This window comes from Nematostella vectensis, chromosome 10 (assembly GCF_932526225.1).
Source record: "Nematostella vectensis chromosome 10, jaNemVect1.1, whole genome shotgun sequence".
Lineage (NCBI taxonomy): Eukaryota > Metazoa > Cnidaria > Anthozoa > Actiniaria > Edwardsiidae > Nematostella > Nematostella vectensis.
In genome coordinates, this window is record NC_064043.1 from 5,334,844 (window position 1) to 5,360,679 (window position 25,836).

The following is a 25,836-nucleotide window of genomic DNA, read 5'->3' on the forward strand; positions in this document are numbered from 1 at the left end:
AAATTGCGAAGTGTTAAAATACGACACATGAATTTTGGCGGGGATCTAACGCCATATTCACCCACCCTTGTATGTCAATCATACATAGACCTCCTCCTTTTTGGAACATAGCCACCAAAATGCTTCAAAGCACAAAGGCGCCAAAATAAAAGGAACGGTTCATATGAATAAATCATCCTATGTCCGTACAGTCATGCACAAAATACAACTTAGTAACGGTAATGCTACAATGCACCCCAAACTGCATGCATGCAAGCCTTGTATTGCTCTTACAAGGTAACAATAATAACTACGTTTCTTGAGCCGCTATTTAGTATGGCATTAGCAAACATACTTCCAGTCTTGACTGGTCTATCGTAAAACTGCATAAGTACCGAATCAGAACGCTAGCCAGCTACTTGCATAATTTCATGTATAGGAACATTTGCAGCCTTAGCTGTTGATGTAGAAGCACTTCTCTTACTATGTGGCTTAAAAATACCGGTGTTAATTCCTGCTGCCTTTATTGTTTGTTTGATCCAACGTGACACACTGTCCTTTGATGCAGGTCCATGTGGTGCAGTATGGCAGATTAGTAACTGTTTTGTTTGTTTTCGAAGAGGAGCTGTTCTTTGAATGTAAGCATCAATGGCCTCTACAACACAAACTCTTATCTGGGGTAAAACTAGTGAAAACTATGGGCGATAAATGTCTGTTCTTGCCTCCCTAGGCAGAGGTCTGCTTTAAAATGGATGAAACATAGAAAACGTATTTCCCAGGAGTGACAGTCATATCCTCAATGTATAATGTCTGTAGTGTTTGAGTTCTCTGGGCTGACAGCAGATCCATTAACATGACCAGTTTCTGAGTAAGTTGCTTAAGTGACATTTCCCCAAAAGATGGTAGACTTTTAAGATATGTCAAAACTGTATGTGGGTTCCATGTGGAAACATATCGCGGCAATGCGGGCTTCTCATTAAACAATCCAGTCATGAATCGTGACACCAGTGGGTGCTCACCAACTTTGAGACCGTCTATCAAAATGCACGATGATAGTGCACTTCTGGCTGTAGCAATAGCACTAAAACCAACAGTTTTAGACAGAGATGTAAGGAAATCCAGAACGTTTTGCAGACTTGGCTGTATCTGGTTAACTCCACTATCAAAGCAATACTTGACCCAGGTCTTGACATATGTTTGATATTACTTACGAGTTCCTGACCGCCAAGACTTTAAAATGATTTCCAAAGGCTCTCCTTGTACCCTCTGCGCAACTAGCGATGACCGGATACAAGACAACCAAGGAGCTGAAGCTTCGGGTACAGTGGATCTACCTCTTCTGGCTGAAACGGCAGAGTTAAGGTCTGTTTGCGCATCTTGATTTGCACTGGTGGAGCATTGAGCAGCTGAAGCAGGGAGGGGTACCAAAACTGTGTTGGCCAATGAGGGATTACTATGATTGCTGTTGTGCCGCTCTCCTCTATAAATTGTAGAACTTTGCCTATAAGGCTGAAAGGAGGAAAGCAACATATCAGATTATATTTGCTCCAGTCTAACAAAAAAGCATCAATAGCTTTAGCCTCAGGGTCTGGTCTCCAGGCAACATAAGGAGTAACTTTATAGTTCAGTCTGAAAGCAAACATATCTATGTCAGGGGTGCCCCATCTACATACAAGGCTACTGAATGCATTTGCATCTAATGACCATTTAGTGTTACTGTTAAATTTCCGGCTAGCAGCATCAGCCTAAGTATTTAATTTGCCTGGTATGTGGAGAATGGACAACTTCAGTTGTCTGCTCATGCACTACATTAACCTCGTCCCCAGGGTCTTGCTGACGCCATATTGAAAATTACCCAGGAGACCCTGGGGACGAGGTTGACATGGTGAGAATTTTCACACAGGTCGCGGCCGTCACGTGTACGCACTGTTTTCGTGCTTGTGTGATGTAAGACAAAATGGTGAACGAATGAAAATATTTCCATTATTTGTAACGAAGGAATGAGTAATAGTGGATTGTAAAGGTTCTGTTTAAACACGGATTTAAGGATTAGAAATTTGGGACGTAATTCAAGCCAAAAATAAAACCAGACTCTCGAGCGTCCTTTTATTTCGCCGTTTGTATGGTTAACTGGTGTATCAATATGTTATTCAAAGTATGCCTTCACTCAGTTTCAACTGCATATACGTGAGATTCTTCGACCGCTGCAACCTATATTCCATCTAGTTCAGCAAAAAGAGAAAGACAAAACCATGCCCTGATGACATTAGAACACACAATTTCGACGCCCTTTGCACTTCATGGAATGTGATTAGCGGTAATTATTTGTATTTCACACAAGCCTTGAAACTTTATAATTATTTAATTGCTTTTTATTTCTCCTCAAATACTACAGTCACAAGGCTGAAATAATCCAAAAGCCTTTTTAAAACCATTCCATCATTGACACTCAATGAAAAATTGGCTCATAAAGATCAGAAAGTGCGGGGTGCGCTCAATGAGTTTAATCGATATGTAGTCGAAGAAAACAAAACTACCATCGAACCATCAAACCATTACCCTGCTAGCAGAGCTTTTTCCTGTTTGTTTCTATCAGATCACTTATCCGTGTCGCGAGTCTGTTCTTTCGCGTTTTCATGAGTCGCGTGAACTGATAGAAACAAACAGGAAAAAGCTCTGCTAGCAGGGTATCAAAACATAAGAAAATCTATTTAAATCTTTTTAAAAGCTTAAATCTTTTTAAAAAAGATTGCAATTGAAAAGATATGTGATGGATTAGGGTTACTTGATAAGCATTCGTTCGTTTGTTGAATCGGATGGACTTTTTGCGCTCAAATATCTTTTGTCTCGTTTTCATCTAACAACAGTTGGTGGTACTGCCAGCCAGGTGTAACACATTAACAAGAGATCTTCCAATCCTTGGTCAGAAAAGCTTCCTTGTTATACTTCATTTAGTCATGGATTTTATTTGCATAACAGTGATCCCCCATTTGACTTGATCTTCGAATCAAAGCAAACAAAGTATCAGCGAATGAAGAACACTTCCAAGTAACTCTAGATAAATATTCGAAACATTTACTGTTCAGCTATTCTGAGGTGAGAATCGATGAATGTTTACCTTTGCTAATATACGAACTCAAATATTTTATGGGCTTCGCAGCGATGCGATATAATGATAAACTTTGTGGCACTCAACATTTCGTTACATTTTGCGGAAATGTACTTCAGGAACCGTAGCATTTTTCATGATTTGATGATTTGGTAAAGACAAGGATAACAATGATAGATGAAATGCGTTTAAAACGATATTTAACGTGTACTTGAGTTGCGATAAAATTCATTAGTGTTTTGTAACGTCACATAGCAATATAATGATTTGTAGAAATATTGTGGTCTCACTCAAAATGTCCTTAAAAATATGGTTGAGTGGTAAAAAATTCGCACCTTACGAAAACATTGAGGAAAAGGAATAAACCGTTGCAGTTAGCGTGACCAAAGATTCGGGCATAACAAAGATAATAACTTCAGAAAGCCTTTCGAATACGAATATTTAAGTCGTCATAATAATGAAAAATGGGCCAAAAACGTTTTCCTTTCCAAAAACCTTTAGATAGAAAAATGTTTTAGAGACGCCGCAACTTTATGTGAAAAACGCCGGGTTTGGCTTTAAAGGCATCTGATTTCTTCAAATTTACCTTTTGAAAAAAATACAGGAAATATTTATAGCATAGTAAACATAAAATGACAAGAAAAAAGGAGTGTCAAAGAGGATGTTCCGAAAGGTTGACATCCTGACTTCACTAGGATAATTTAATGGGTTTTCGAAACTGAAAATATCATTATTGTTTAAATAGCTCGTTAAAGATGAGAACTTCATATCTCATATTGTTTATGTTTATTCCTAACGCCCACGAGAGAACACGGGGAGAGTTTTGGCTACATCCAATACACGCACGCACGCGAGTCCCTCAGTTTCGTTTTCTGCGCAGTTGTTCTGATCTCTGTCACGCAGTTGTTCTGACTTCTGTCACGCAGTTGTTCTGACTTCTGTCACGCAGTTGTTTTGACCTCTGTCACGAAGTTGTTCTGATCTCTGTCACGCAGTTGTTCTAACTTCTGTCACGCAGTTGTTCTGTCTTCTGTCAAGCAGTTGTTCTGACTTCTGTCACGCAGTTGTTATAACTTCTGTCACACAGTTGTTCCAACTTCTGTCACACAGTTGTTCTAACTTCTGTCACGCAGTTGTTCTGTCTTCTGTCACGCAGTTGTTTTGACTTTTGTCACGCAGTTGTTCTGACTTCTGTCTCGCAGTTGTTCTTACTTCTGTCACGCAGTTGTTCTAACTTCTGTCACGCAGTTGTTTTGACCTCTGTCACGAAGTTGTTCTGATCTCTGTCACGCAGTTGTTCTAACTTCTGTCACGCAGTTGTTCTGTCTTCTGTCAAGCAGTTGTTCTAATTTCTGTCACACAGTTGTTCTAACTTCTGTCACACAGTTGTTCTAACTTCTGTCACGCAGTTGTTCTGTCTTCTGTCACGCAGTTGTTCTAACTTCTGTCACGCATTTGTTTTGTCTTCTGTCACGTGATTGTTCTGACTTCTGCCACGCAGTTGTTCTAACTTCTGTCACACAGTTGTTCTAACTTCTGTCACGCAGTTGTTCTGTCTTCTGTCACGCATTTGTTCTGACTTCTGCCACGCAGTTGTTCTGATCTCTGTCACATAGTTGTTATAACTCCTGTCACGCAGTTGTTCTGATCTCTGTCACGCAGTTGTTCTGATCTCTGTCACGCAGTTGTTCTGACCTCTGTCACGCAGTTGTTCTGATCTCTGATTTCTGATCTCTGTTACGCAGTTGTTCTGATCTCTGATTTCTGATCTCTGTCACGCAGTTGTTCTGACCACTGTCACGCAGCTGTTCTGATCTCTGTCACGCAGTTGTTCTGATCTCTGTCACGCAGTTGTTCTGATCTCTGATTTCTGATCTCTGTTACGCTCAGAGTGCATGTCGGTCCCCATTCGATCACGATTCCATCACGTGATATTGATATGGCCAAAACCTCAATTTCGTTTCTCACTTGGAGCCTCAGGCAGCTCAGGTAGGCATCTCTCTCTGTCTCTCTTTTAAGCCCCGTGCGAACTGCGCCAGCACCTGCCAGTATTGCTGGCGAATTTTCGCTTGACTGACCACAAGACAAAGGAAATGTCAAAATGGGAAATGAAGCATTTTAATTTTATACGGAACTAAGCCTTTTACTTGTGCGCACCATCCCCGACTGCGACGCTCTGTTTTCCACTGCTTCGCTTTATCTCTTTATCTTTATCTTTTAAAAGCATGCAGATTTACCTATAAATACAACAACGCCTAGATATTCTAAGCGTTTTATTATATCTCTTACGACCAAGGGAGCACGGCAAAATGTGTTTCATTTACCGCGCGATTGAGATTTTTACACATGAAGAAAACGTTCTCGTTTATAGACTCTGGTACGGAGGACTCTTAGTTTCTTTTCAGATGCTTTCTCTTTTTACCTAAGATGGTCACAGTCACTGTTTTTCGTGCCGACACTATCGTATCCAATATCTCCGGGTCAATAAAACGAACAAAGACCCTGTTGACAAACATAATCCAATCCATAATCCGAGCCCCACACCCCTTACCCTGCGGTACCAGAGCCTCCCGACTTTTCTCGCCCCTCGCCCAGTGACGCTCAGCCAAAATGCCGCGACAGTCACGAGAGAAGTCTTGAGGCTCTGGTACCCAGGGTACACACCCCAAACAGCGCAACTGATATCCTCCTCGCAAAACAAACACACATGACGCGTTGCTTAATGCTTAAATGTTAGACCCTATTAAAGCTTGCGCTTATTTCTAGGGGGCGCCAAGGTATTATAGGCGGCGAAGGTGGCCAGGGATCCGTAAGGATCTTAAGACTGGCAGTGCACTTGATTTAAAGGAGTCAATCGACGAGGACTCGATAACCTCGGAGGGAAGCAAGTTCCAAGTCCTGATAGTTCTAGGAAAAAAAGAGTATGAGTGGGAAAGTACATTGGACTGAATCTGGTTATATTTAGAGGAGTTTGTTCTGGACGGTCGAAGGTTTGGCTGAAATTGTTGAGGTAGAGCAATGTTCACTAAATTGTTGCGGATTTTATAGAAGAGGCATAGTTGGGCGAGCTGACGTCGCACTTCAAGCGAGTCCCAATTCAGGGATTTAACAAGGTCAGATGAGCTTGCCCTGGGGTCGTAGGTACCAGTAACGAAACGCGCCGCATTTTTCTGCACTTGCTCTAATTTGTTGATGTCTCTATCCGTGAAGGGGTTCCATACTGGAGAAGCATATTCCATGACCGGTCTTATCATTGAAAAGTACGCACGTTCCTTTACACTCTGAGAACAGGGTTTGAGGGTACGTCGTAATAATCCAAGAGTCTTGTTGGCTTTCAAAGAGACTTTACAACAATGCCTACTCCAGCGGAGATCGTGTGCAACGCGGATCCCTAGATAGTCTTGCTCGTCTGTAGAATTCAGGAGCTGGGAGTCTAGCGAGTAGTTGAACAAGCTGCTATTTCTCTTCAAGGTGATCGGCAGTAATTGGCATTTAGAGGCATTAAACTCCATCTGCCAAGTCCGAGCCCAGGCTTCAAGGTTGCAAAGATCGTGTTGGAGGGACACATGGTCAGCTGGAGATCGAATGGTCCTGTAGACCACTGTGTCATCTGCAAATAGGCGAATTACCGAGCTGCATTGGTCAACAATGTCGTTAATGAACACAAGAAAGAGGGTTGGGCCAAGCACGGTCCCCTGGGGGACACCTGATGTCACAGGAACCTGACTGGAATGGGACCCGTCAACTACTACGAACTGATTTCGGTTGTTTAGAAAGGCTTCAATCCAACCAAGAGTCTTTCCACGTATGCCACAGTGATGTAGTTTATGGGATAGCTTTGCGTGGGACACCTTGTCGAAGGCCTTGCTAAAGTCGAGCATAATGGCATCTACCTGGCCATGAGAATTAAGTGTGCTGCCCCAGTCATGTGTAGCAAGAATCAATTGAGTCTCACAGGAAAAACCGCTGCGGAAGCCATGTTGCAGGTCTGACAGGATATTAAAAGCAGATAGATGTTTGTTTAAATGGCTTAGCACAATGTGTTCCATGACTTTACAGGAGAGGCACGTAAGAGAGATAGGGCGGTAATTGCCGGGGTTGTCACGGTTATCCTTCTTGTGGACTGGGACTACTTTGGCGGTAGACCAGTCTAGAGGGAGCGTCCCCTTATCGTAACTCTGTTGGAAGATGATGCATAACATGTTGGCTAGGTAGTTTGACAAGTCGTGTAGGATGCGTGCTGGAAGTTCATCAGGGCCTGAGGCCTTGCATGTCTGCATATTGTCTAGTTGTTTTTTAATGCCAGTAGGGGTGAAAATGATATCACTAATATGCGGAAACGGGCTTGGGCCAAGTCCAGGGAGAACTCCGTCGTCCACAGTGAACACACTTTGGAACTGCTTGTTGAGAACCTGAGCTTTGTCGCGCGGGGATATGGAGACACCATCGTTAGACCTTAGTGAAGGGATGTCTGATACTTCTGATCGACGGCTCTTAACGTAGTTCCAAAATTTCTTTGGATTTGAAACTAGGCTGCCCCCCACAACTTCGTTCAGGTGGTGATTATGAGCTTCTTTTAGTGTCTTGGTAACCTTGTTACGATATTTCCTGTAAGCCAACCAGGCAGGCGAAGACGGTGACTTGTCCCCAGAATGCTTTGCCCTGCGAAGGAGGCGTTCGCTTTGAATATCAAAGTGGTTTATCTTCGTAAAAATCCAAATCTCAATCGCGCGGTAAATGAAACACATTCTGCAGTGATGCTCCCTTGTTGTTACGACCTTTTATCTTGGCTTCTACGGTTTCCAAAGGCGGGACGGGCAAGCCTGGACAAGCTTCAAGGTTTATCCACGATCCACCATGGTCCTTCGGTCCGTGAACCCCGCCCATTTGCTATACTACTATTATACAGAGGCTGAAAGTCGGCGTTACCCACCCCCTGTTAGGTTGAATGATAACCTGGGTATCACAGAGGCTGAAAGTCGGCGTTACCCACCCCCTGTTAGGTTGAATGATACCCTAAGTGGTATCACAGAGGTTGAAAGTCGGCGTTACCCACCCCCCTGTTAGGTTATATGATACCCTGGGTCACAGAGGCTAAAAGTTCGGGTTACCCACCCCCTGTTAGGTTGAATGACACCCTGGGTATCACAGAGGCTGAAAGTCGGCGTTACCCACCCCCTGTTAGGTTGAATGATACCCTAAGTGGTATCACAGAGGTTGAAAGTCCGCGCTACCTCCCCCCCTCCTTTCCCCCTGTTCACAGCCCCTATTATTTTAAAACACTTAAAACATATAATCTTCTTTTACAAAATTGTAACTTCCAAAGGGATTATAGATAGCGCCAGTTAAAATGAATTTTCTTACTGGCTCCAAAGCTTCTATGATGACAAAATGGCGGCTGAAATAGTTAGAAATAAACACATTTTAAAGAGTCTCTGTTCATCGCCATGTTGTCTTTACAACAAAGCATAACAAGGATTTAAAAGCATCCATTTCCATGGCTCATTTCAGGGGCGGCGGAAGGGGAGGGGCAGGGGGGGGGCGCCAGCCAGTGGGGGGCAACACCCCCCACTTTTCTGAGCGGATGTTTCTTTATTTGTTAACGTTTTTTTAACCAACAGGTTTCAAGCGGTGCATATGCAACCGACAACAAATTTGTTGAACAATTTAAAATGTCGTGCATCAAAACTTAGGTTATCACCCGCGTTCTTATAAATAGCACTTAAAAATTTGAAACCACGACACACCCCACCCCCTGAAAACACCAACCCCCCCTCCCTCTGAAACCACTGCCCACCCCCTTCCCCCTCCCCCTCCAACTTTCGCCCCCCCCTCCCCCACCTATGGGATCACTCCGCCGCTGCTGCATTTTTTAATCTGCCCCAATACTCTCTTTTTGGTAAATGATTGTGTAACGTCTTGTTTAGATTGTCATTTTGATATTTTTTAAGGGGGTATGATACCCAAGACAACAAAAATTTTAAGCAAAAGACTTAGCAGTTTTATTATTTCACATATCATTAACCTCATTGAGACTAATCATTCGATACCAATTTTGGCAGTTACTGTTGCTATGGTAACCAAGCCACACCCAAAATACAAGATTTTAATGCTCTTAAGGTAACAGCTCTAGCTCTGAAACTATAATTGGAACACAAACCAAACTAAGGATATTCATTGCTAATACCTCAAACTATGTAATGAACCTAAAATTGCTATATAGTTGACATAAATGGAAAATTATCAAGTAAACAAACAAAAAGCTTATAATTTTAACCAGCATTCTTTGGTAAAAAGCCTTCATATTACTAAGCATTGTAAAAATTTCAAGGTTTTTGAGGTTCATTACACTACTACACTATCAATAATTATTCCTGCCAAATTTCATGCAATAATATTAAAAACACAGGAACTAGTGAGTGATACACTGAGCCATACATTAACGGAATTAATATTTTGAGAAAAATGCATTTTAAATTATGAAATAAATAATTCCTTATAATTACAACACCTGCAGCTAAATCAATGCACTAAAATGATCCTGCACAATATCTTGGTCCTTCTTGCTGCTGTTTCTTGTCTTCCTTCCTCTTCCTTTGACCTCTGAGCACCTTTCTTCTTTTCTTTTGTATGTCTCTCTCCTTGTACTTTGCTCCATAAATACGTCCTAAGTCTAAAGCAGTGCAACCTGAATTAGTATACTTGCCAACATCTATTTTCAATCGCCTGAAGAGATCTACAACAGTTGCTGATCCTTGATTGAAGTGTGCCACTGCATCATAAAGTCCAAATTCTAGGACAGGTCGAGCCACAAACACTTCTTTTGGCACACGCTGCCAAATCATTGCATTAAAAGATTCTTTTTGATTCTGTGTTTTGCCATGTAGGCACTTTTTCAGCAATTTATCATCACTCAGTCTGAGATAGATTGGATTCATTAAGGCAATTATGTCTTTAGGTAAGCCAGAACCATGCTTGAAGGTCTTGGTCTTATTTGCACTGTCCCTCTTATAACCACACCAACTATTTGGTCCATCAGGACAATAGTCATGAAGAACTACCTTGTCATTAGATGCACAGTGAAATAAGGTGGCATAAATAGCTTTCTTCATTCCTTTCAGGTCATCGAGATTTGATCGTATGGCAATGCCATAATAGTTTTGCAGTTTGTCTATCATGGCATCAGTCAACTTTCCCTTTTCTCCAATTCCCGCATTTGTTTTTTTCCATTTCCGCAGTGCTGTTCCCATCCTCTTTTGAACGTGTCCAACGCATTCTTTTTTTTCTACAACTACATTATCATCTTCATACATATGTTCAACTTCAGTATGGCTCTTAGAATCACCATCAGCATAAAGTTCAGAGTATCTGAGCTTGTGTTTATCAATGGAGCGGCTGAACAGGCGACTAGCTCCAACCAACTCCTTGCCAGGGGCAGAGCCATGGTAGTTGGCATTGCACTTGAAGCTGTGCTCTGCCCACCATGTTTTGTAGGCAATACTCTCTTTGTCAAGATTTGGATGCTGCTGACATTGCTTGCATGACTGGGACAGGGCTACAGTGTCCAAGACCTTTCCATTATCCATGGAAATGACTGTGACGCATCCATTTTTTGAGCAAAACCCTCTTTTCACAATTTACAATATAATCTGCACTAGCAGCTTTCTGATCTTTAATTTCAATGGCTGCTCTCTTCATTGTTTCATTAGCAATAGCTTTAATATGCTTACTAATAGTTTTTGAGTTCTTGGAATATGCTCGTGCGGTTGGAGGTGGCGGCATGTTCATCAAGGTACAAAACCTTTTTGCTCCACTGTGGCCTTTACCAAGCGATCGCATGGAATAAACCAGGCGCCTGTTTACTTCATAACTCTTCGCTTGCTTTTTCGAAGTGAAAAACTCTGTTTTCCAGCCACACGAAGAACACAATAGCCTAAGACTGGAAGCACAGCCTTTCCTTTGAAGTTGATTTTCCATCAACGTAAGACTGGAATCGGCACACTCACTGCAGCGAAGAGAATACAATATCTCACTGAGTATTTCCATATCAATGAGCCTGTATCCAGTGATAAAAGGTTCCCCTGACTGTTCTTGGAAAGATGTAGACAATTTTGGGACGTCTTTAGATAGTTTTTAAGACGAAACAGATCGCCTAGAGGACGTGTTGACATCAACACGTGTCTCGTCGACATCGTCTTTCTTGGCTATTTTCGGCAACGTTTCTTGCAATTTTGTGTGCTGATTGCCCGAGAATCTTCTCTTTGGTCGTCTAACACTTCGATTTTTAGGCATAATAGACTTCTTATGATGAGATTTAGAGACTTTAGAAGATATTAAACGTATAACGATCGAGAAACTTGGAAGAAATTGTAAATACTTGCAAAATATGTGAATAACTGTGTTCCAAAACGAGGTTAGGACCTAGTCTACCTCTATACAGTATAACACAGGAAGTCCATGCAATGGAAATATTTTTTTCCGATTACTATGGCCCGTTTTCATTGGAAAAAGGACGCCAAAACAATGCGTTGCCCCTGGCAACCAGGGAACGACCTTCAGAAAATCGCAAAAAAAAAAAAGGAATGAAAATGTTTTTTTCCAGAAATACATCTAATCACGAATAAAGCAGAGATAATTTTTAGGCTAAATCAACTGGAAAATTTTTTTTGCCAATTTACTTCAAACTTGTAGTTTTTTTAGTATCATACCGCCTTAACTCATTTGTTTTAATTCTAAATAAAAACAATAAAACAATAACAATAATGTGGCTGGCCATGGCCCTTTAAGTTCCCAGATATCCCACGAAGTTCGCGGACGAGACACAAAAAATGTGTTAATAATCAGAACTCCCAGATCCATCGAACAGCATTCAAGGTTTTGTTATTTAGTAATGCGGTTTCTAGATCTTACAAGAAGAGTGATTATCTTGAAGATTATCAATATGAGATACTTGGGTTGGTCGACTGAGAAAATATTTCGTTAAAACCAATGATGGTAGCTCTGATATTTTATTTAAATAATTCCAAGACGTTTTCATCGGCCTTGAGCAAAGAATAGGTAATATCGTGATTGGAGGTTTTTCTAAGCTTAGTTTTTCCTATTTCAAACATTTTATTATATCAACTCCCCGAGACTCCAAAATAAATGATCTTTTAAAAACTCTACCACACGCAAAACCACTAAATTATTTCAATATACAAAGTACGGATTGAATAATGTACGAGTATGTATGCGAAGTGTAGAGACCCCTGCTGTAAATTTCGGACCTCATTAATAGTTAATGGCTTAGTGACGGGTAGACCATTTATTAACATGACCGTTATTTAAAAGCCGTTTTAGAGAAAGGACTTAAAGTCGGATTTTGGTTGTTTACATTGTCGCATAGCTTAAACTCCAGGAGAGTGACTCGTAAATCTCGTGGATTTGTGTTCTCACGCTGGCGTTAGGTATTCTCGTATACCACTGACCGGGCGGCTAATAAACGAGGCCCTCGCGAGAACAAGAGGATGTTGAGTGATATACATAACAAAAGCTATATCACCTCAGATATCACGATAACAAACGATCGTTTGAATGGGATCGGTGTTATTTAAACATGTTTTGGTTTGACGGTTCGCGACACGTTACTCGTGAAAAAGTAATCAGTGTCGCGCTAGGAGTATACTGTTCTGATTGCTATAATACTTGGACCCTTTATCCTCGCCGTGAGCTTGGTGAGAAGACCAAGATTGGAATTGGGTTTTGGCACCTTATTATTGTCTTTGTACAATTCCTGCTATGTCGATATGCTGTAAAGAAGGACCTGTTACGATTTTCTGCATCTTCATCGTCAAGATTTTTCTCAAAATGATCTCACCAAATTCTAAGGGACCCTAAGAATTTTACATCTTAAATCAGAATCTCTTCGTAAGAGGTTGGTGTAAATTGTTTCAATCCATCGTTGATTGTATTTACGTGAGACAAACAGTATAAGCCGAGCGCTATCGTGCTTCTTTAGCTGACAGCTTTACAGTTCTAACCCTTATTTTTTTTAGAATTCTCAGGTACTCCGATGTTCTGTCCAGATCTCCTGCACTTCTGCGTTTTGCCTCTACTGCTGCTGCTGACTACAAACTACTCGATAGTTTCCCCACGACAACATATTACAAACTCGACAAAATCTTCATATATATCGACATATGGAAATATCTCAGGGGATATGTAAGTTTTGTAGAAAAAGAAACTTTACGTTTGTGAAAAAACACACGCACCTACACATGCCGAAACTGTAACTTAGTGCGCGCGACCCCGCGCCTTTTTGTAAAAATACAAAGCTCCACTTTTCCAGATATTTTTTGAATGAGATATAAATAGCAAATTCAAAAATATGTGACTTCTTTTGCTAACACCAAATAAGCAAAGAAAATAAGGTCTGTTCTGGTATGTTTTTTTTTTATTATTATTGGAAATTTATTTCCATATGTTCTAAAACCCTAAGGTGGTTCTCACTCTACAGATGTATGTTACTTAGGAAAATATAACTTATACTTGAAGTATTTTAATGGTCGGGAATGGAAATGTCTGGATTGATCAATACTTGATCTGTATTCTTCAAGCTGATATTTGGTCGTTAGAAAGAGATAACACCAAACAAATAGGACAGTCTTGCCATAAACAAATTGCTTTAGAATGAAAAATGGATGTCTGAAAAAATTTGGGCGTTGAAAAAATGGGCAATATGAAACATAATAAAGTATATAAATACACTTGTCATCACGATTGATGAAAAGTAATGGATAACTGAGAGAAAAAACATGCTTCCTAAAAACCAAGTTGCAATTACTACTAATAACTTCACGATATACTATTCGGTTTTGCGCACGTTTAAGATATCTCTGTTATTATTATGGCTAGTGGTGATGAGAAAGCGGATGGCATAACTTTTACTTTCACTTTATTCTCCTTTTTTGATTTTGCTTTCCTTAGCAAAACACACGAATTTTGACTATTCAATTTAAAATGTTCAAGGGACAATAAAAATTGACTTAACAAGGAAATTAGATATTAGGTTCAAAAGATTCATTTTATTGAATGAGGAAAAGTAAACCTAACTTAAGAATTGATAAAAGGCATAGCTGTCAAGGATTTTAATAATGAAATCTCTTTTTATGAGTTCGTCTAGAAACCCAAACCACGTAATAAGTATAAATGTCTTAAAAAGCCTTATCATTGTCGACAAAGATGAATGTTTAATAGCGGAGTGTTTTCTTTAAATAATGTTGTTATCAGCTACTCTTGAAAACGATCCATCATCCATGTTCTCAAAGGCTTCCGCACCGGACCTCGTCTGAAACGCTATGGGCTTGTTCTACCGCAACGAAGCCGAGTTAGGGGAACTGAGGACGAGAATGTATAATTTATGTCGCTTGGGGCAAATCAGTTCTATTCCAATCAGAAATTCTCTTTTTGTGTGTTTCAAAGATCTTAGTTTCAGAGATAAACCTTAAGTGTACAGATATGGATACGGATGTGTGTTCTTTGTTAGTCGTTTGGCATTATGACCTTTGTTTCTCGTAGAGAAATGGAAATAAAGCCAAAGTTCAAAAACCGTTTAGTTATTTAGAGCGCAAAGATTGCGTTGTGACAAATATACAGTTGGCGTCTTCAGCCCCCCCCTTCCTGGTCAAGTCAATGGAAAAAGAATGTCAACCCCGTAACGAAGGATATCCATAGAATTTCAAAAGAACATATTTCTTTGAATCACAGTCCTCAAAGCCTTTGTTCACAAGGGATGGTTGTGGAGACGTAAGATGCTCACTTCGAGTATGGAAATCATTACGAGGAAGATAGAAGCAAGCGGAGAAAAAAGGAGCGGAACCGTTTAATTTCTTTTTTCTCCTCTTGCTTTTCCTTTTCGTTCTTATTTTCACACACGCGCGTAAACGGCTTCGTTTCCTTGGCCGTCTTCGTTTCCTGCGATTGCTTTGCTTGCTCTTCAGTCCTAACCTGTTATTCGTCATGTGTTTTGTTTTTCTTGGAAACCACAGGAACACCAATCGAAACTGGAGGGAAATTGCCAGAAACAAGTCAAAACTGGTTAAGGATTTACTGTCTAATTATGACAAGAGAATACGACCCTTCACTGGAGGTAAGTATTTGAATGGGTCATGCTGATAGTGTATTATGTGGACTGTTGTATCGTGTCGTGTAGTTCATTCTTGTTTTGTTGTATGCTTATCAGTGATTTTCGTTTTAAGTGCCGTTTTCGTGTCTCGTCGTGCGTTGTGTTGCTTCGTGTTGTTACGTGCCGTTTCCGTGTCGTGCATTCTCGTGTGTGCTTCGTTTTGTTACGTGCCGTCTCCGTGTTTCGTCGTGCGTTGTGTTGCTTCGTGTTGTAACGTGCCGTTTCCGTGTTGTGCATTCTCGTGTGTGCTTCGTGTTGTCGTGCGTTGTGTTGCTTTGTGTTGTTACGTGCCGTTTCCGTGTCTCGTCGTGCGTTCTTGTGTTTGCTTCGTGCCGTTACCGTGTCGTGCGTTGTGTTTGCTTCGTGATGTTACGTGCCGTTTCCGTGTCGTGCGTTGTGTTTGGCTCTCCAGTGGGGCTCCTGTCTCTTTTTTGCGGGGAACAGGAATCCCAAAAATTCGAAAAAAAAAAATTCCCAAATAAACCCATTAGAGAGCCGGCTACGTAATATCTTCCAAGCAAGGTACAACATCGTATGTTTCTTGTCCATTTCAGTCTTACCTTTAGAAGTCAGAGTCGATATGTTCATATCAAATATATGGGCAATTGAAGAAGCAAGAATGGTGAGCAGTGTATTTTTAAGATCTGCAAATTGGGCGAAATTTTACCTGTGCGCGCGTGCATCATTGTATAGGATCAGCGATTATATGGCTACCGTATACATAGGAAAATGACATAAGTTTCTTCCTTAGGATTTTACGATAGACATGTATCTGCGGCAATACTGGCGGGATCCCCGGCTGATATTTGACCCGGTACCAGTCAACACAGACGTCCTCACGCTCAACAGACAAACCATAGATGAGATATGGATACCTAGCACTTACTTTTTCAATGCAAAGAAAGCATACTTCCACGATGTAACGACGGAAAATTATCTGCTCATGATCAAGCCGAATGGAGACGTCTTCTACAGTGTCAGGTGAATTTATCCATCCCATTTGAATAGCCTTTTTTCAGAGAAGGAGGGGGGAGGTCAGGTCGTGCTATTTAGTCTATATAGTTACGAAGCTACTAGCTCATGTCGGACATACATAGTTAATGATAATGACATAGAACCATAGTTTCATACATAACTCTTGAATATAGTATAGTCTTGAAGTCAATGAAGATAAGAATGTCATATGATTTAATGTTCACTCCAACAGATTAACTATTACGATGGCGTGTAAATTGACGCTTCAGATGTTTCCTCACGATGTTCAGGTCTGTGAGATGATGTTAGAGTCGTGTAAGTAGTACATCCTGGTCAAATCACTATTTCTCCCTACCCTAACTTTAACAAAGGTAATGAGATGAAGTTAGTCGTATGAGTACTACATTTATTTCCTGAATTTCCTATTTCTCCTTTCTCTAACTGAGAATTAACAAAAATCACGAGATGACGTTTGAGACGTGAAATTACTTTTTTTTTTCTCGATCAAATCCCTGCTTCTCATTTAACATTAAGAAATCAATATATGACGTTAGGGTCATGGAATACATTCCTGATCAAATCCGAAATTGTCCTCTTAACTAAAGCATTAAACAAGAACTTTTTAAATGGTGATTGGACTGATGTAACTTACTTCATCTCACTCGGATTCAAGATATCGCAGCATTTCAAAATTGGAATAAGGTCAATTCCTCAACCTTTTCTAGAAAAAGTATATTCTCTCCATGCTCAAATCCAATAGCAGCTGGGAGTAACAATAAATTGTGGGATCGATGAGTTTACTTTTTTTACTTCTTAGACGGTTACCAAGCAACTGATGTGTATTACCGGTGGAACTCCCGAAATTCGACGGGAGATGTAGTGTACATTTCTGAAGACTTGGAGATGCCCCAGTTCAAGATCACTAACGTCAAATTGGAAGAGAGAACCAACATATATAATATTGGTAATTTTGCGAGGGAGGGACCAATTGATATCCTGACAGGGGTAGGGTGGTGGTGTTAAAAAAAGAGAGAACCAACATATATAATCTAGTTATGTAAAAACGAGGAGAGTTCATACTTTGAACATTTGAAAATTGCATTCAAGCCTCATATCTCGAAGACGAATCAGTTAGAAAGAAAAACACTTTTTGATATGTTGGTTTACATAACATAAGGAACATCTGCAAAAATTTAAGCTTACCGAAGTTAACCAGACCTTATTTTGGGAAAACTTGCCATCTTTTTTTTTTTTTGCTCTGTCGTGTTGAAGCGACCAATTGATACCCTAATAGGGGGTAGGGGGAGATTCGAGCGATCAGTTGATATCTTGAAAGGTGAGTAGATTCTTGCAGAACACGGATTAGGATGACAAAGTAATAAAGAACCAGCCAACTTTAGAAAACCTTTAGATAACATGAGATGGCTTAAGGTGATGATGTTAAAGACGGGACAATCTTCATTTTCTGTACCCACATGATGCCTTAGGTTGCAATCTTAAATAAAATCGTCCAAATACCTTCATTCTCTCTGTCACACTCATTCTCTGTGTTCCATAGGTCCTCACTCGGCTCTCATAGCAAAGTTCACGTTCCATCGTCGCCTTGGTTACTACATGATCCAAACATACATCCCCTCCATGCTGACCGTCACTATCTCCTGGTTCTCTTTCTGGATCTCACCGGATTCTCCGCCTGCCCGAGTGGGCCTGGGAATTACAACGGTGCTGACGATGATCACGATATCGAACAGCGCACGCGCACCACTCCCCAAGGTCAGTCACACCACCATTTTTACGCTCCCTCAAAAAACAGACGCATTTCCAATCAAATATCTTTAGAGTTCAAGTGTGATTGGCTATTCCAAAGATTTCTTGCAAGTAGACCATTGAATTTTAATGTGACGCCCTTTACCCGTTAGCACAGTGTTTTTAACTTGAACTGATCTTCAGTTACTCTATGCTGTGACTCAATAATGTTGACCTCCTTCGTATATAGCGACTCTAACGGCCTTATAGTGCAACGCGCGTTAATGTGGCCACCATGACAGTTTTGTGAAATAGGCCAATTAATAATTAATATGGATGGAGGGAGGGAAAGTATGAAACATACCAATAAGGATGGAGGGATTCGCATTAACTTTACTAGCCAAAGAAAAAGAAATTCTTGCATCTGATTAACAAGAGTTTCACTAGCCCATCAGCAAGGCAAAGAAATGCTTGGATGCAAAACAGAGCACGGCGGAATTTTCCTAGTTGTGATGTTCAATTATTCTTCCTGCATGATTATTGGCTAACTTTTTGTGTTCGTGGTAGGGTGTGTCGCATTATAATCCTATTTACTTCTCCAGGTGTCATACACCAAAGCTATCGACTGGTTCCTCCTCATGTGCTTGGTCTACGTGTTCGGTGCTCTCATGGAGTATGCCATTGTCAATTTTTATGCGTGTAAAGTACAACAGCGAAATCGAAACAAGCGAGAAGAAATTCGGGTACGTATATTAACGATTGTTGGATAAAAACATCTGAAATAAACTGTATTAATACAAAAGTGATTATATTGTATACAAGACGGAATTATTGATGCACATGAAAAAACGCAGAACTGTACAATTGTAGGTCAGTAAAATGAATTTTGAATATGATATATCTTTCTCACCAAAATCCTAAATGATTAATCTCCCGAAATCCGTTCTTAGTGTCGGTCACGCAAAGCTAATGAGAGAGCGTTACCGTACCCGTTATCCCCACATCTCAACGTGGTTGTCACATAATAAAAGGACCACTGCAACTTTTTTTTGGCAGCGAATGAAACGCGAGGCAGAAATGGAGGACAGCTTTGATGATGATGAGTCTCAACCATGCTTGAATGGTAACGTGTCTTCAGCTAAGGCGCGGTGGGCAGCGGCGGTCGCGGCGAATGCTGGTCCCTCATCGTCATCGCAACATAACAGACAACCAGATAGGATAACCAGCTTTCGTTCACTCACTACTGTCGTGATGTGAGTACAGAGACAACTTGATAAAACCATGCACATTTAAACACGACCTTACACACCCGTCATCATCCATCTAACACACCTTATCTTACCTTGTCTCACCGTCTTCACCTCACCCCACCTTTCCTTACCCATCTGTCATCACCTCACCTTATCTCACCTTACCTAATCCCATCGGTCATCACCTCACCATCAATCACACACACCTTATCTTACCTTGTCTTACCGTCTTATCCTTATCTCTCTTACTTATCCCATCTGTCATCACCTCACCTTATCCCATCTGTCAACACCTAACCTTATCCCATCTGTCATCGCCTCACCTTACCTTACCTTATCCCATCTGTCATCACCTCACCTTACCTTATCCCATCTGTCATCACCTCACCTTACCTTATCCCATCTGTCATCACCTTACCTTACCTTATCCCATCTGTCATCACCTCACCTTACCTTATCCCATCTGTCATCACATCACCTCACCTTACCTTATCCCATCTGTCATCACCTCACCTTACCTTATCCCATCTGTCATCACCTCACCTTACCTTATCCCATCTGTCATTACCTCACCTTACCTTACCTTATCCCATCTGTCATTACCTCACCTTACCTTACCTTATCCCATCTGTCATCACCTCACCTTACCTTATCCCATCTGTCATCACCTCACCTTACCTTATCCCATCTGTCATCACCTCACCTTACCTTACCTTATCCCATCTGTCATTACCTCACCTTACCTTACCTTATCCCATCTGTCATCACCTCACCTTACCTTACCTTATCCCATCTGTCATTACCTCACCTTACCTTACCTTATCCCATCTGTCATCACATCACCTCACCTTACCTTATCCCATCTGTCATCACCTCACCTTACCTTATCCCATCTGTCATCACCTCACCTTACCTTATCCCATCTGTCATCACCTCACCTTACCTTACCTTATCCCATCTGTCATTACCTCACCTTACCTTACCTTATCCATCTGTCATCACCTAACTTCACCTTACCCCATCTGTCATTACCTCACCTCACCTTGCCTTACCTTATCCCATCTGTCATCACCTCACCTTATCCCATCTGTCATCACCTAACCTCACCTTATCCCATCTGTCATTACCTCACCTCACCTTATCCCATCTGTCATCACCTCACCTTACCTTATCCCATCTGTCATTACCTCACCTTACCTTACCTTATCCCATCTGTCATTACCTCACCTTACCTTACCTTATCCCATCTGTCATCACCTCACCTTACCTTATCCCATCTGTCATCACCTCACCTTACCTTATCCCATCTGTCATCACCTCACCTTACCTTACCTTATCCCATCTGTCATTACCTCACCTTACCTTACCTTATCCCATCTGTCATCACCTCACCTTACCTTACCTTATCCCATCTGTCATTACCTCACCTTACCTTACCTTATCCCATCTGTCATCACATCACCTCACCTTACCTTATCCCATCTGTCATCACCTCACCTTACCTTATCCCATCTGTCATCACCTCACCTTACCTTATCCCATCTGTCATCACCTCACCTTACCTTACCTTATCCCATCTGTCATTACCTCACCTTACCTTACCTTATCCATCTGTCATCACCTAACTTCACCTTACCCCATCTGTCATTACCTCACCTCACCTTGCCTTACCTTATCCCATCTGTCATCACCTCACCTTATCCCATCTGTCATCACCTAACCTCACCTTATCCCATCTGTCATTACCTCACCTCACCTTATCCCATCTGTCATCACCTCACCTTACCTTATCCCATCTGTCATCACCTCACCTTATCCCGTCTGTCATTACCTCACCTCACCTCACCTTATCCCATCTGTCATTACCTCACCTCACCTTGCCTTACCTTATCCCATCTGTCATCACCTCACCTTATCCCATCTGTCATCACCTCACCTTATCCATCTGTCATCACCTAACCTCACCTTACCCCATCTGTCATTACCTCACCTCACCTTGCCTTACCTTATCCCATATGTCATCACCTCACCTTATCCCATCTGTCATTACCTCACCTCACCTTGCCTCACCTTATCCCATCTGTCATCACCTCACCTTATCCCATATGTCATCACCTCACCTTATCCCATCTGTCATTACCTCACCTCACCTTACCTTATCCCATATGTCATCACCTCACCTTACCTTACCCCATCTGTCATCACCTCACCTCACCTTATCCCATCTGTCATCACCTCACCTTACCTTATCCCATCTGTCATCACCTCCCCTTACCTTATCCATCTGTCATCACCTCCCCTTACCTTATCCCATCTGTCATCACCTTACCTTATCCCATCTGTCATCGCCTCACCTTACCTTACCTTATCCCATCTGTCATCACCTCACCTTATCCCATCTGTCATCACCTCACCTTACCTTATCCCATCTGTCATCACCTCACCTTACCTTATCCCATCTGTCATCACCTCACCTTACCTTATCCCATCTGTCATCACCTCACCTTATCCCATCTGTCATCACCTCACCTTACCTTATCCCATCTGTCATCACCTCACCTTACCTTATCCCATCTGTCATCACCTCACCTTACCTTATCCCATCTGTCATCACATCACCTTACCTTACCTTATCCCATCTGTCATCACCTCACCTTACCTTATCCCATCTGTCATCACATCACATCACCTTACCTTATCCCATCTGTCATCACCTCACCTTATCCCATCTGTCATCACCTCACCTTACCTTATCCCATCTGTCATCACATCACATCACCTTACCTTATCCCATCTGTCATCACCTCACCTTATCCCATCTGTCATCACCTCACCTTACCTTATCCCATCTGTCATCACCTCACCTTACCTTATCCCATCTGTCATCACCTCACCTTACCTTATCCATCTGTCATCACCTTACCTTATCCCATCTGTCATTACCTCACCTTACCTTATCCATCTGTCATCACCTTACCTTATCCCATCTGTCATTACCTCACCTTACCCCATCTGTCATTACCTCACCTCACCTCATCTCACCTTACCTTATCCCATCTGTCATCACCTCACCTTATCCCATCTGTCATCACCTCACCTTATCCCGTCTGTCATTACCTCACCTCACCTCACCTTATCCCATCTGTCATTACCTCACCTCACCTTGCCTTACCTTATCCCATCTGTCATCACCTCACCTTATCCCATCTGTCATCACCTCACCTTATCCATCTGTCATCACCTAACCTCACCTTACCCCATCTGTCATTACCTCACCTCACCTTGCCTTACCTTATCCCATATGTCATCACCTCACCTTATCCCATCTGTCATTACCTCACCTCACCTTGCCTCACCTTATCCCATCTGTCATCACCTCACCTTATCCCATATGTCATCACCTCACCTTATCCCATCTGTCATTACCTCACCTCACCTTACCTTATCCCATATGTCATCACCTCACCTTACCTTACCCCATCTGTCATTACCTCACCTCACCTTATCCCATCTGTCATTACCTCACCTCACCTTGCCTTACCTTATCCCATCTGTCATCACCTCACCTTATCCCATCTGTCAACACCTCACCTTACCTTACCTTATCCCATCTGTCATCACCTCACCTTACCTTATCCCATCTGTCATCACCTCACCTTACCTTATCCCATCTGTCATCACCTCACCTCACCTCACTACTATTACTACTACTTCTACTATTTGACTCAGCCTTAAAACGCCCAGCCTTAGTAATAAGTAACTACTAACATGCTTTCACGTTATTTTTTTAGAGATAGGAAGAATCCATTTTTCCCAAGGTCGTATGTCCATAAAAGAGGCGTCAAGCGAAAAGCAACCATGAAGCAAATACCAAGATCAAGACCACAGCCGCCCCAAGAGGTAAATAATATACTAACATATCTGGTATCTCTGGATCTGTAGGCACTGTGGGGAAAATAAAACAATTGTTACCTTTCTCTTCACAGGAAAACAATGAGGGAAATAACGCTGAGGGTGAAGACAAAGACAATACACCACCGCTAAAACCGTACTATTTCTGGGACCCATATGAGGCAGCATTCATGGCGACTGAGCCTGCGTACACAGTGGACAAATACGCGCGGATTTACTTCCCAGTGACATTCGCGGTGCTAAATTCCATTTATTGGATAGTGTATGCACCAGATAAAATAATATTTTAAAAGTGAATTTCCAACCTCATCTCAGGGTCTTCTGGATAATTATGAATATGGCGTCTAATTGACAAAGACGATTGGAAATTACACAAAAGACGCTGGGGCGAGGTTGGTGAATTTTTCAGGTCGAATTTTCTCCTAATATCTGAATGAGTACATATTATTTAGACTAAGGGCTGTCTCATGGTTCAATAACTGCATCCGAAACAACATTAGCTTGCTATTATTTTGTATTATTTGGAAATGCTTATTTTGAAACATTGGGAAATCTGTTAAGGAAGGAAGCAAGTGCGCATGGTCAGAGTGGAATCGGCGAATGCGATTGGCAAATGGCAGTTCTCGTTTAAACATTGTTGATACCTTGAAAAAATGATTTCTCAATGCATTTTCGAATGTAAACGTTGAACGTAAGATAGCCCTTTGGTGTGCAATGAATTGTGTACACTCGTCTTTTTTTTACCTTTTTATAAGAACGTCCAGCCTGCGATTTCACCAAAATTTAAGAACATGCTAAGAACATTCAGAGGCTCAGATGCAGAAAAAATTGTCTTTTTTAGTCCTGATGCGTTCTAAAATGCAGAATCAAATTGTACTCATAGTAACAACCTTATTATTATTATTGATCATTAGTCTCTCCTAATGATTCATTGGGTATTATATTCTTATATACACTAAAATTTGAGAATATCTTAAAAACATATTCATATTTAAAATGTCCCAAAAATATGGACGGCCCAGCCTCAACTGAAAATTAGACGTTCTTATAAAAAAGAGTGTACTTTTTAAAATGAGGTTATATACATACTGATTATTGCAAAATATTTATCTATAATCTTACAATATTTATGTTTAAAGCAAACAAAACAATTCGTGATTTTTTAATGTGTTATCAGTCATCCTGAAGTTGGACTTTAAATGAAATAACAGTGTCGGGTCAATTATATATTCAAGGATGGTTTCGTTATGACCATTATACCAAAGTCTGCGAAGCCTTCAATTCTCTGCATCTAGGTAAAGACGCATTTTATTATTATAAAACCACCCCTAGATTTAGCCTCGATTATTAGCCGTTTCTGTGGGCCCGAAGTATTTGTCCACACCATTTTGGGCAGAAGATCGTAAGACCGCAACGTCCGACGTGGGCTGGATGCAATACTGTATACCCTGAATCCGCCTCTTTAAAGTGAATAATTTGAAGCCTCAGCTAAACCAGGCGAATCTGTATAACACTTCAAAAAGAAGATCATTTTTTTGTTTTTCAGGATAACATCTATTTAAAGATTTCCTAGCCATAATACATGCTCCATCCTCTGGGCATTTTAATAATATTTTGGTGGTCTTAAATAAATATTGCATACAAAGCTTACAGGGCCGTGCAGGGATGGGGCATTGGGGACATGTGCCCCCCCCCCCCCCCCTAAATATTCTAAAATAATATAAGGAAATGACAAGTAGGGGCGTGGCTATGCCACCAATATTTTCTTTAAAATGTTTTTGTATTCTGCCCCCCCCCCCCCCCCAAATCTTAAGTGGCCTGCTACGGCTCTGGCTCATCAGGAGAAATTTTAAATGGGATTAATGGATGGATGGGTGGCAAAGAAACAAAGATGAACAAAGAAAACGAATCTCTATTAAACGCGCTGAAAAATTGAACCTACTCAAATGCAGGACAAAAGGAAGACGAAAAATACGAATAATTTGCGCTTACACTCTTTGCCATGTTCAGGAAACCAGCGATCTTTGTGGGTATACCAAAAAGAGAGGGATTATTTTTGTGCCGAAGAAAGATAGCGCTGGATCATTAAGCACGGCTGAATGTGTAACTTTATGCAGATGTACTCAAGCAAAATTATAACTTATTCTATAACTAATATCTAAGCTGAAAAAATAAACAAACAATAAAAACATGAACGAACACGTGTCACTCTCTTGTGGCGAGAATGATTATTTCGTTACAAATGTACAATCTGACTATGCTGTCTGATTTAAGAGGTTTCTGATTACGATACCGGAAGGGTAGCTGACTTTGCACATCAAATTTTCAACTAGCAGTCCCGAGTGCAAAATGCAGAAGCGGTTTTGGTGGGAGGGAGGTAGGCAGGGAAACATAGATTGTGTTGGAGGAAAATTTGGGGGGGGGGGGGGGGGGGGATGTGGTCTTACTATCTGAACCGTCGCCACAAAAATGGGGGGGGGGGGGGGGTGGATCCTCTGCTGTGGTCTAGTTTTGTCTGGGTTCTGACAATATGTGCTCTAAAAAAAGACTGCCGGAAAAGTAAGCAGTCTGCCTTTATTAGTTACCTCAAGATAACAAGATGGAAATCCGTTGCAGTCAATGCACAGGCTTACCAACCTCTTAGTCTCCAGTCAATCCCAGTAATATAAACTAGCTCGAATATTTTCACGGTTTATCACCTC

General features: G+C 41.3%; 1 protein-coding gene across 2 annotated transcripts; it reads left to right on the forward strand.

The window, feature by feature from the left end:
- The first annotated feature begins 2,879 nt into the window (after positions 1–2,879).
- Positions 2,880–25,333, forward strand: LOC5506063 (glycine receptor subunit alpha-4). Of its 2 annotated transcripts, none has more exons than XM_048733353.1 (12): positions 2,880–3,075; positions 13,123–13,288; positions 15,115–15,215; positions 15,806–15,873; positions 16,003–16,232; positions 16,459–16,541; positions 17,044–17,190; positions 17,785–17,999; positions 18,575–18,715; positions 19,029–19,225; positions 23,014–23,122; positions 23,209–25,333. In XM_048733353.1, the coding sequence occupies exons 2-12, from the start codon at positions 13,140–13,142 to the stop codon at positions 23,422–23,424; spliced, it is 1,656 nt and encodes a 551-aa protein (XP_048589310.1). In that variant the 5' UTR covers positions 2,880–3,075; positions 13,123–13,139; the 3' UTR covers positions 23,425–25,333. The 2 variants fall into 2 exon arrangements, with proteins under 2 accessions (XP_048589310.1, XP_048589309.1); XM_048733352.1 differs by lacking the exon at positions 2,880–3,075 and adding an exon at positions 12,449–13,001.
- The last annotated feature ends 503 nt before the right edge of the window (positions 25,334–25,836 follow it).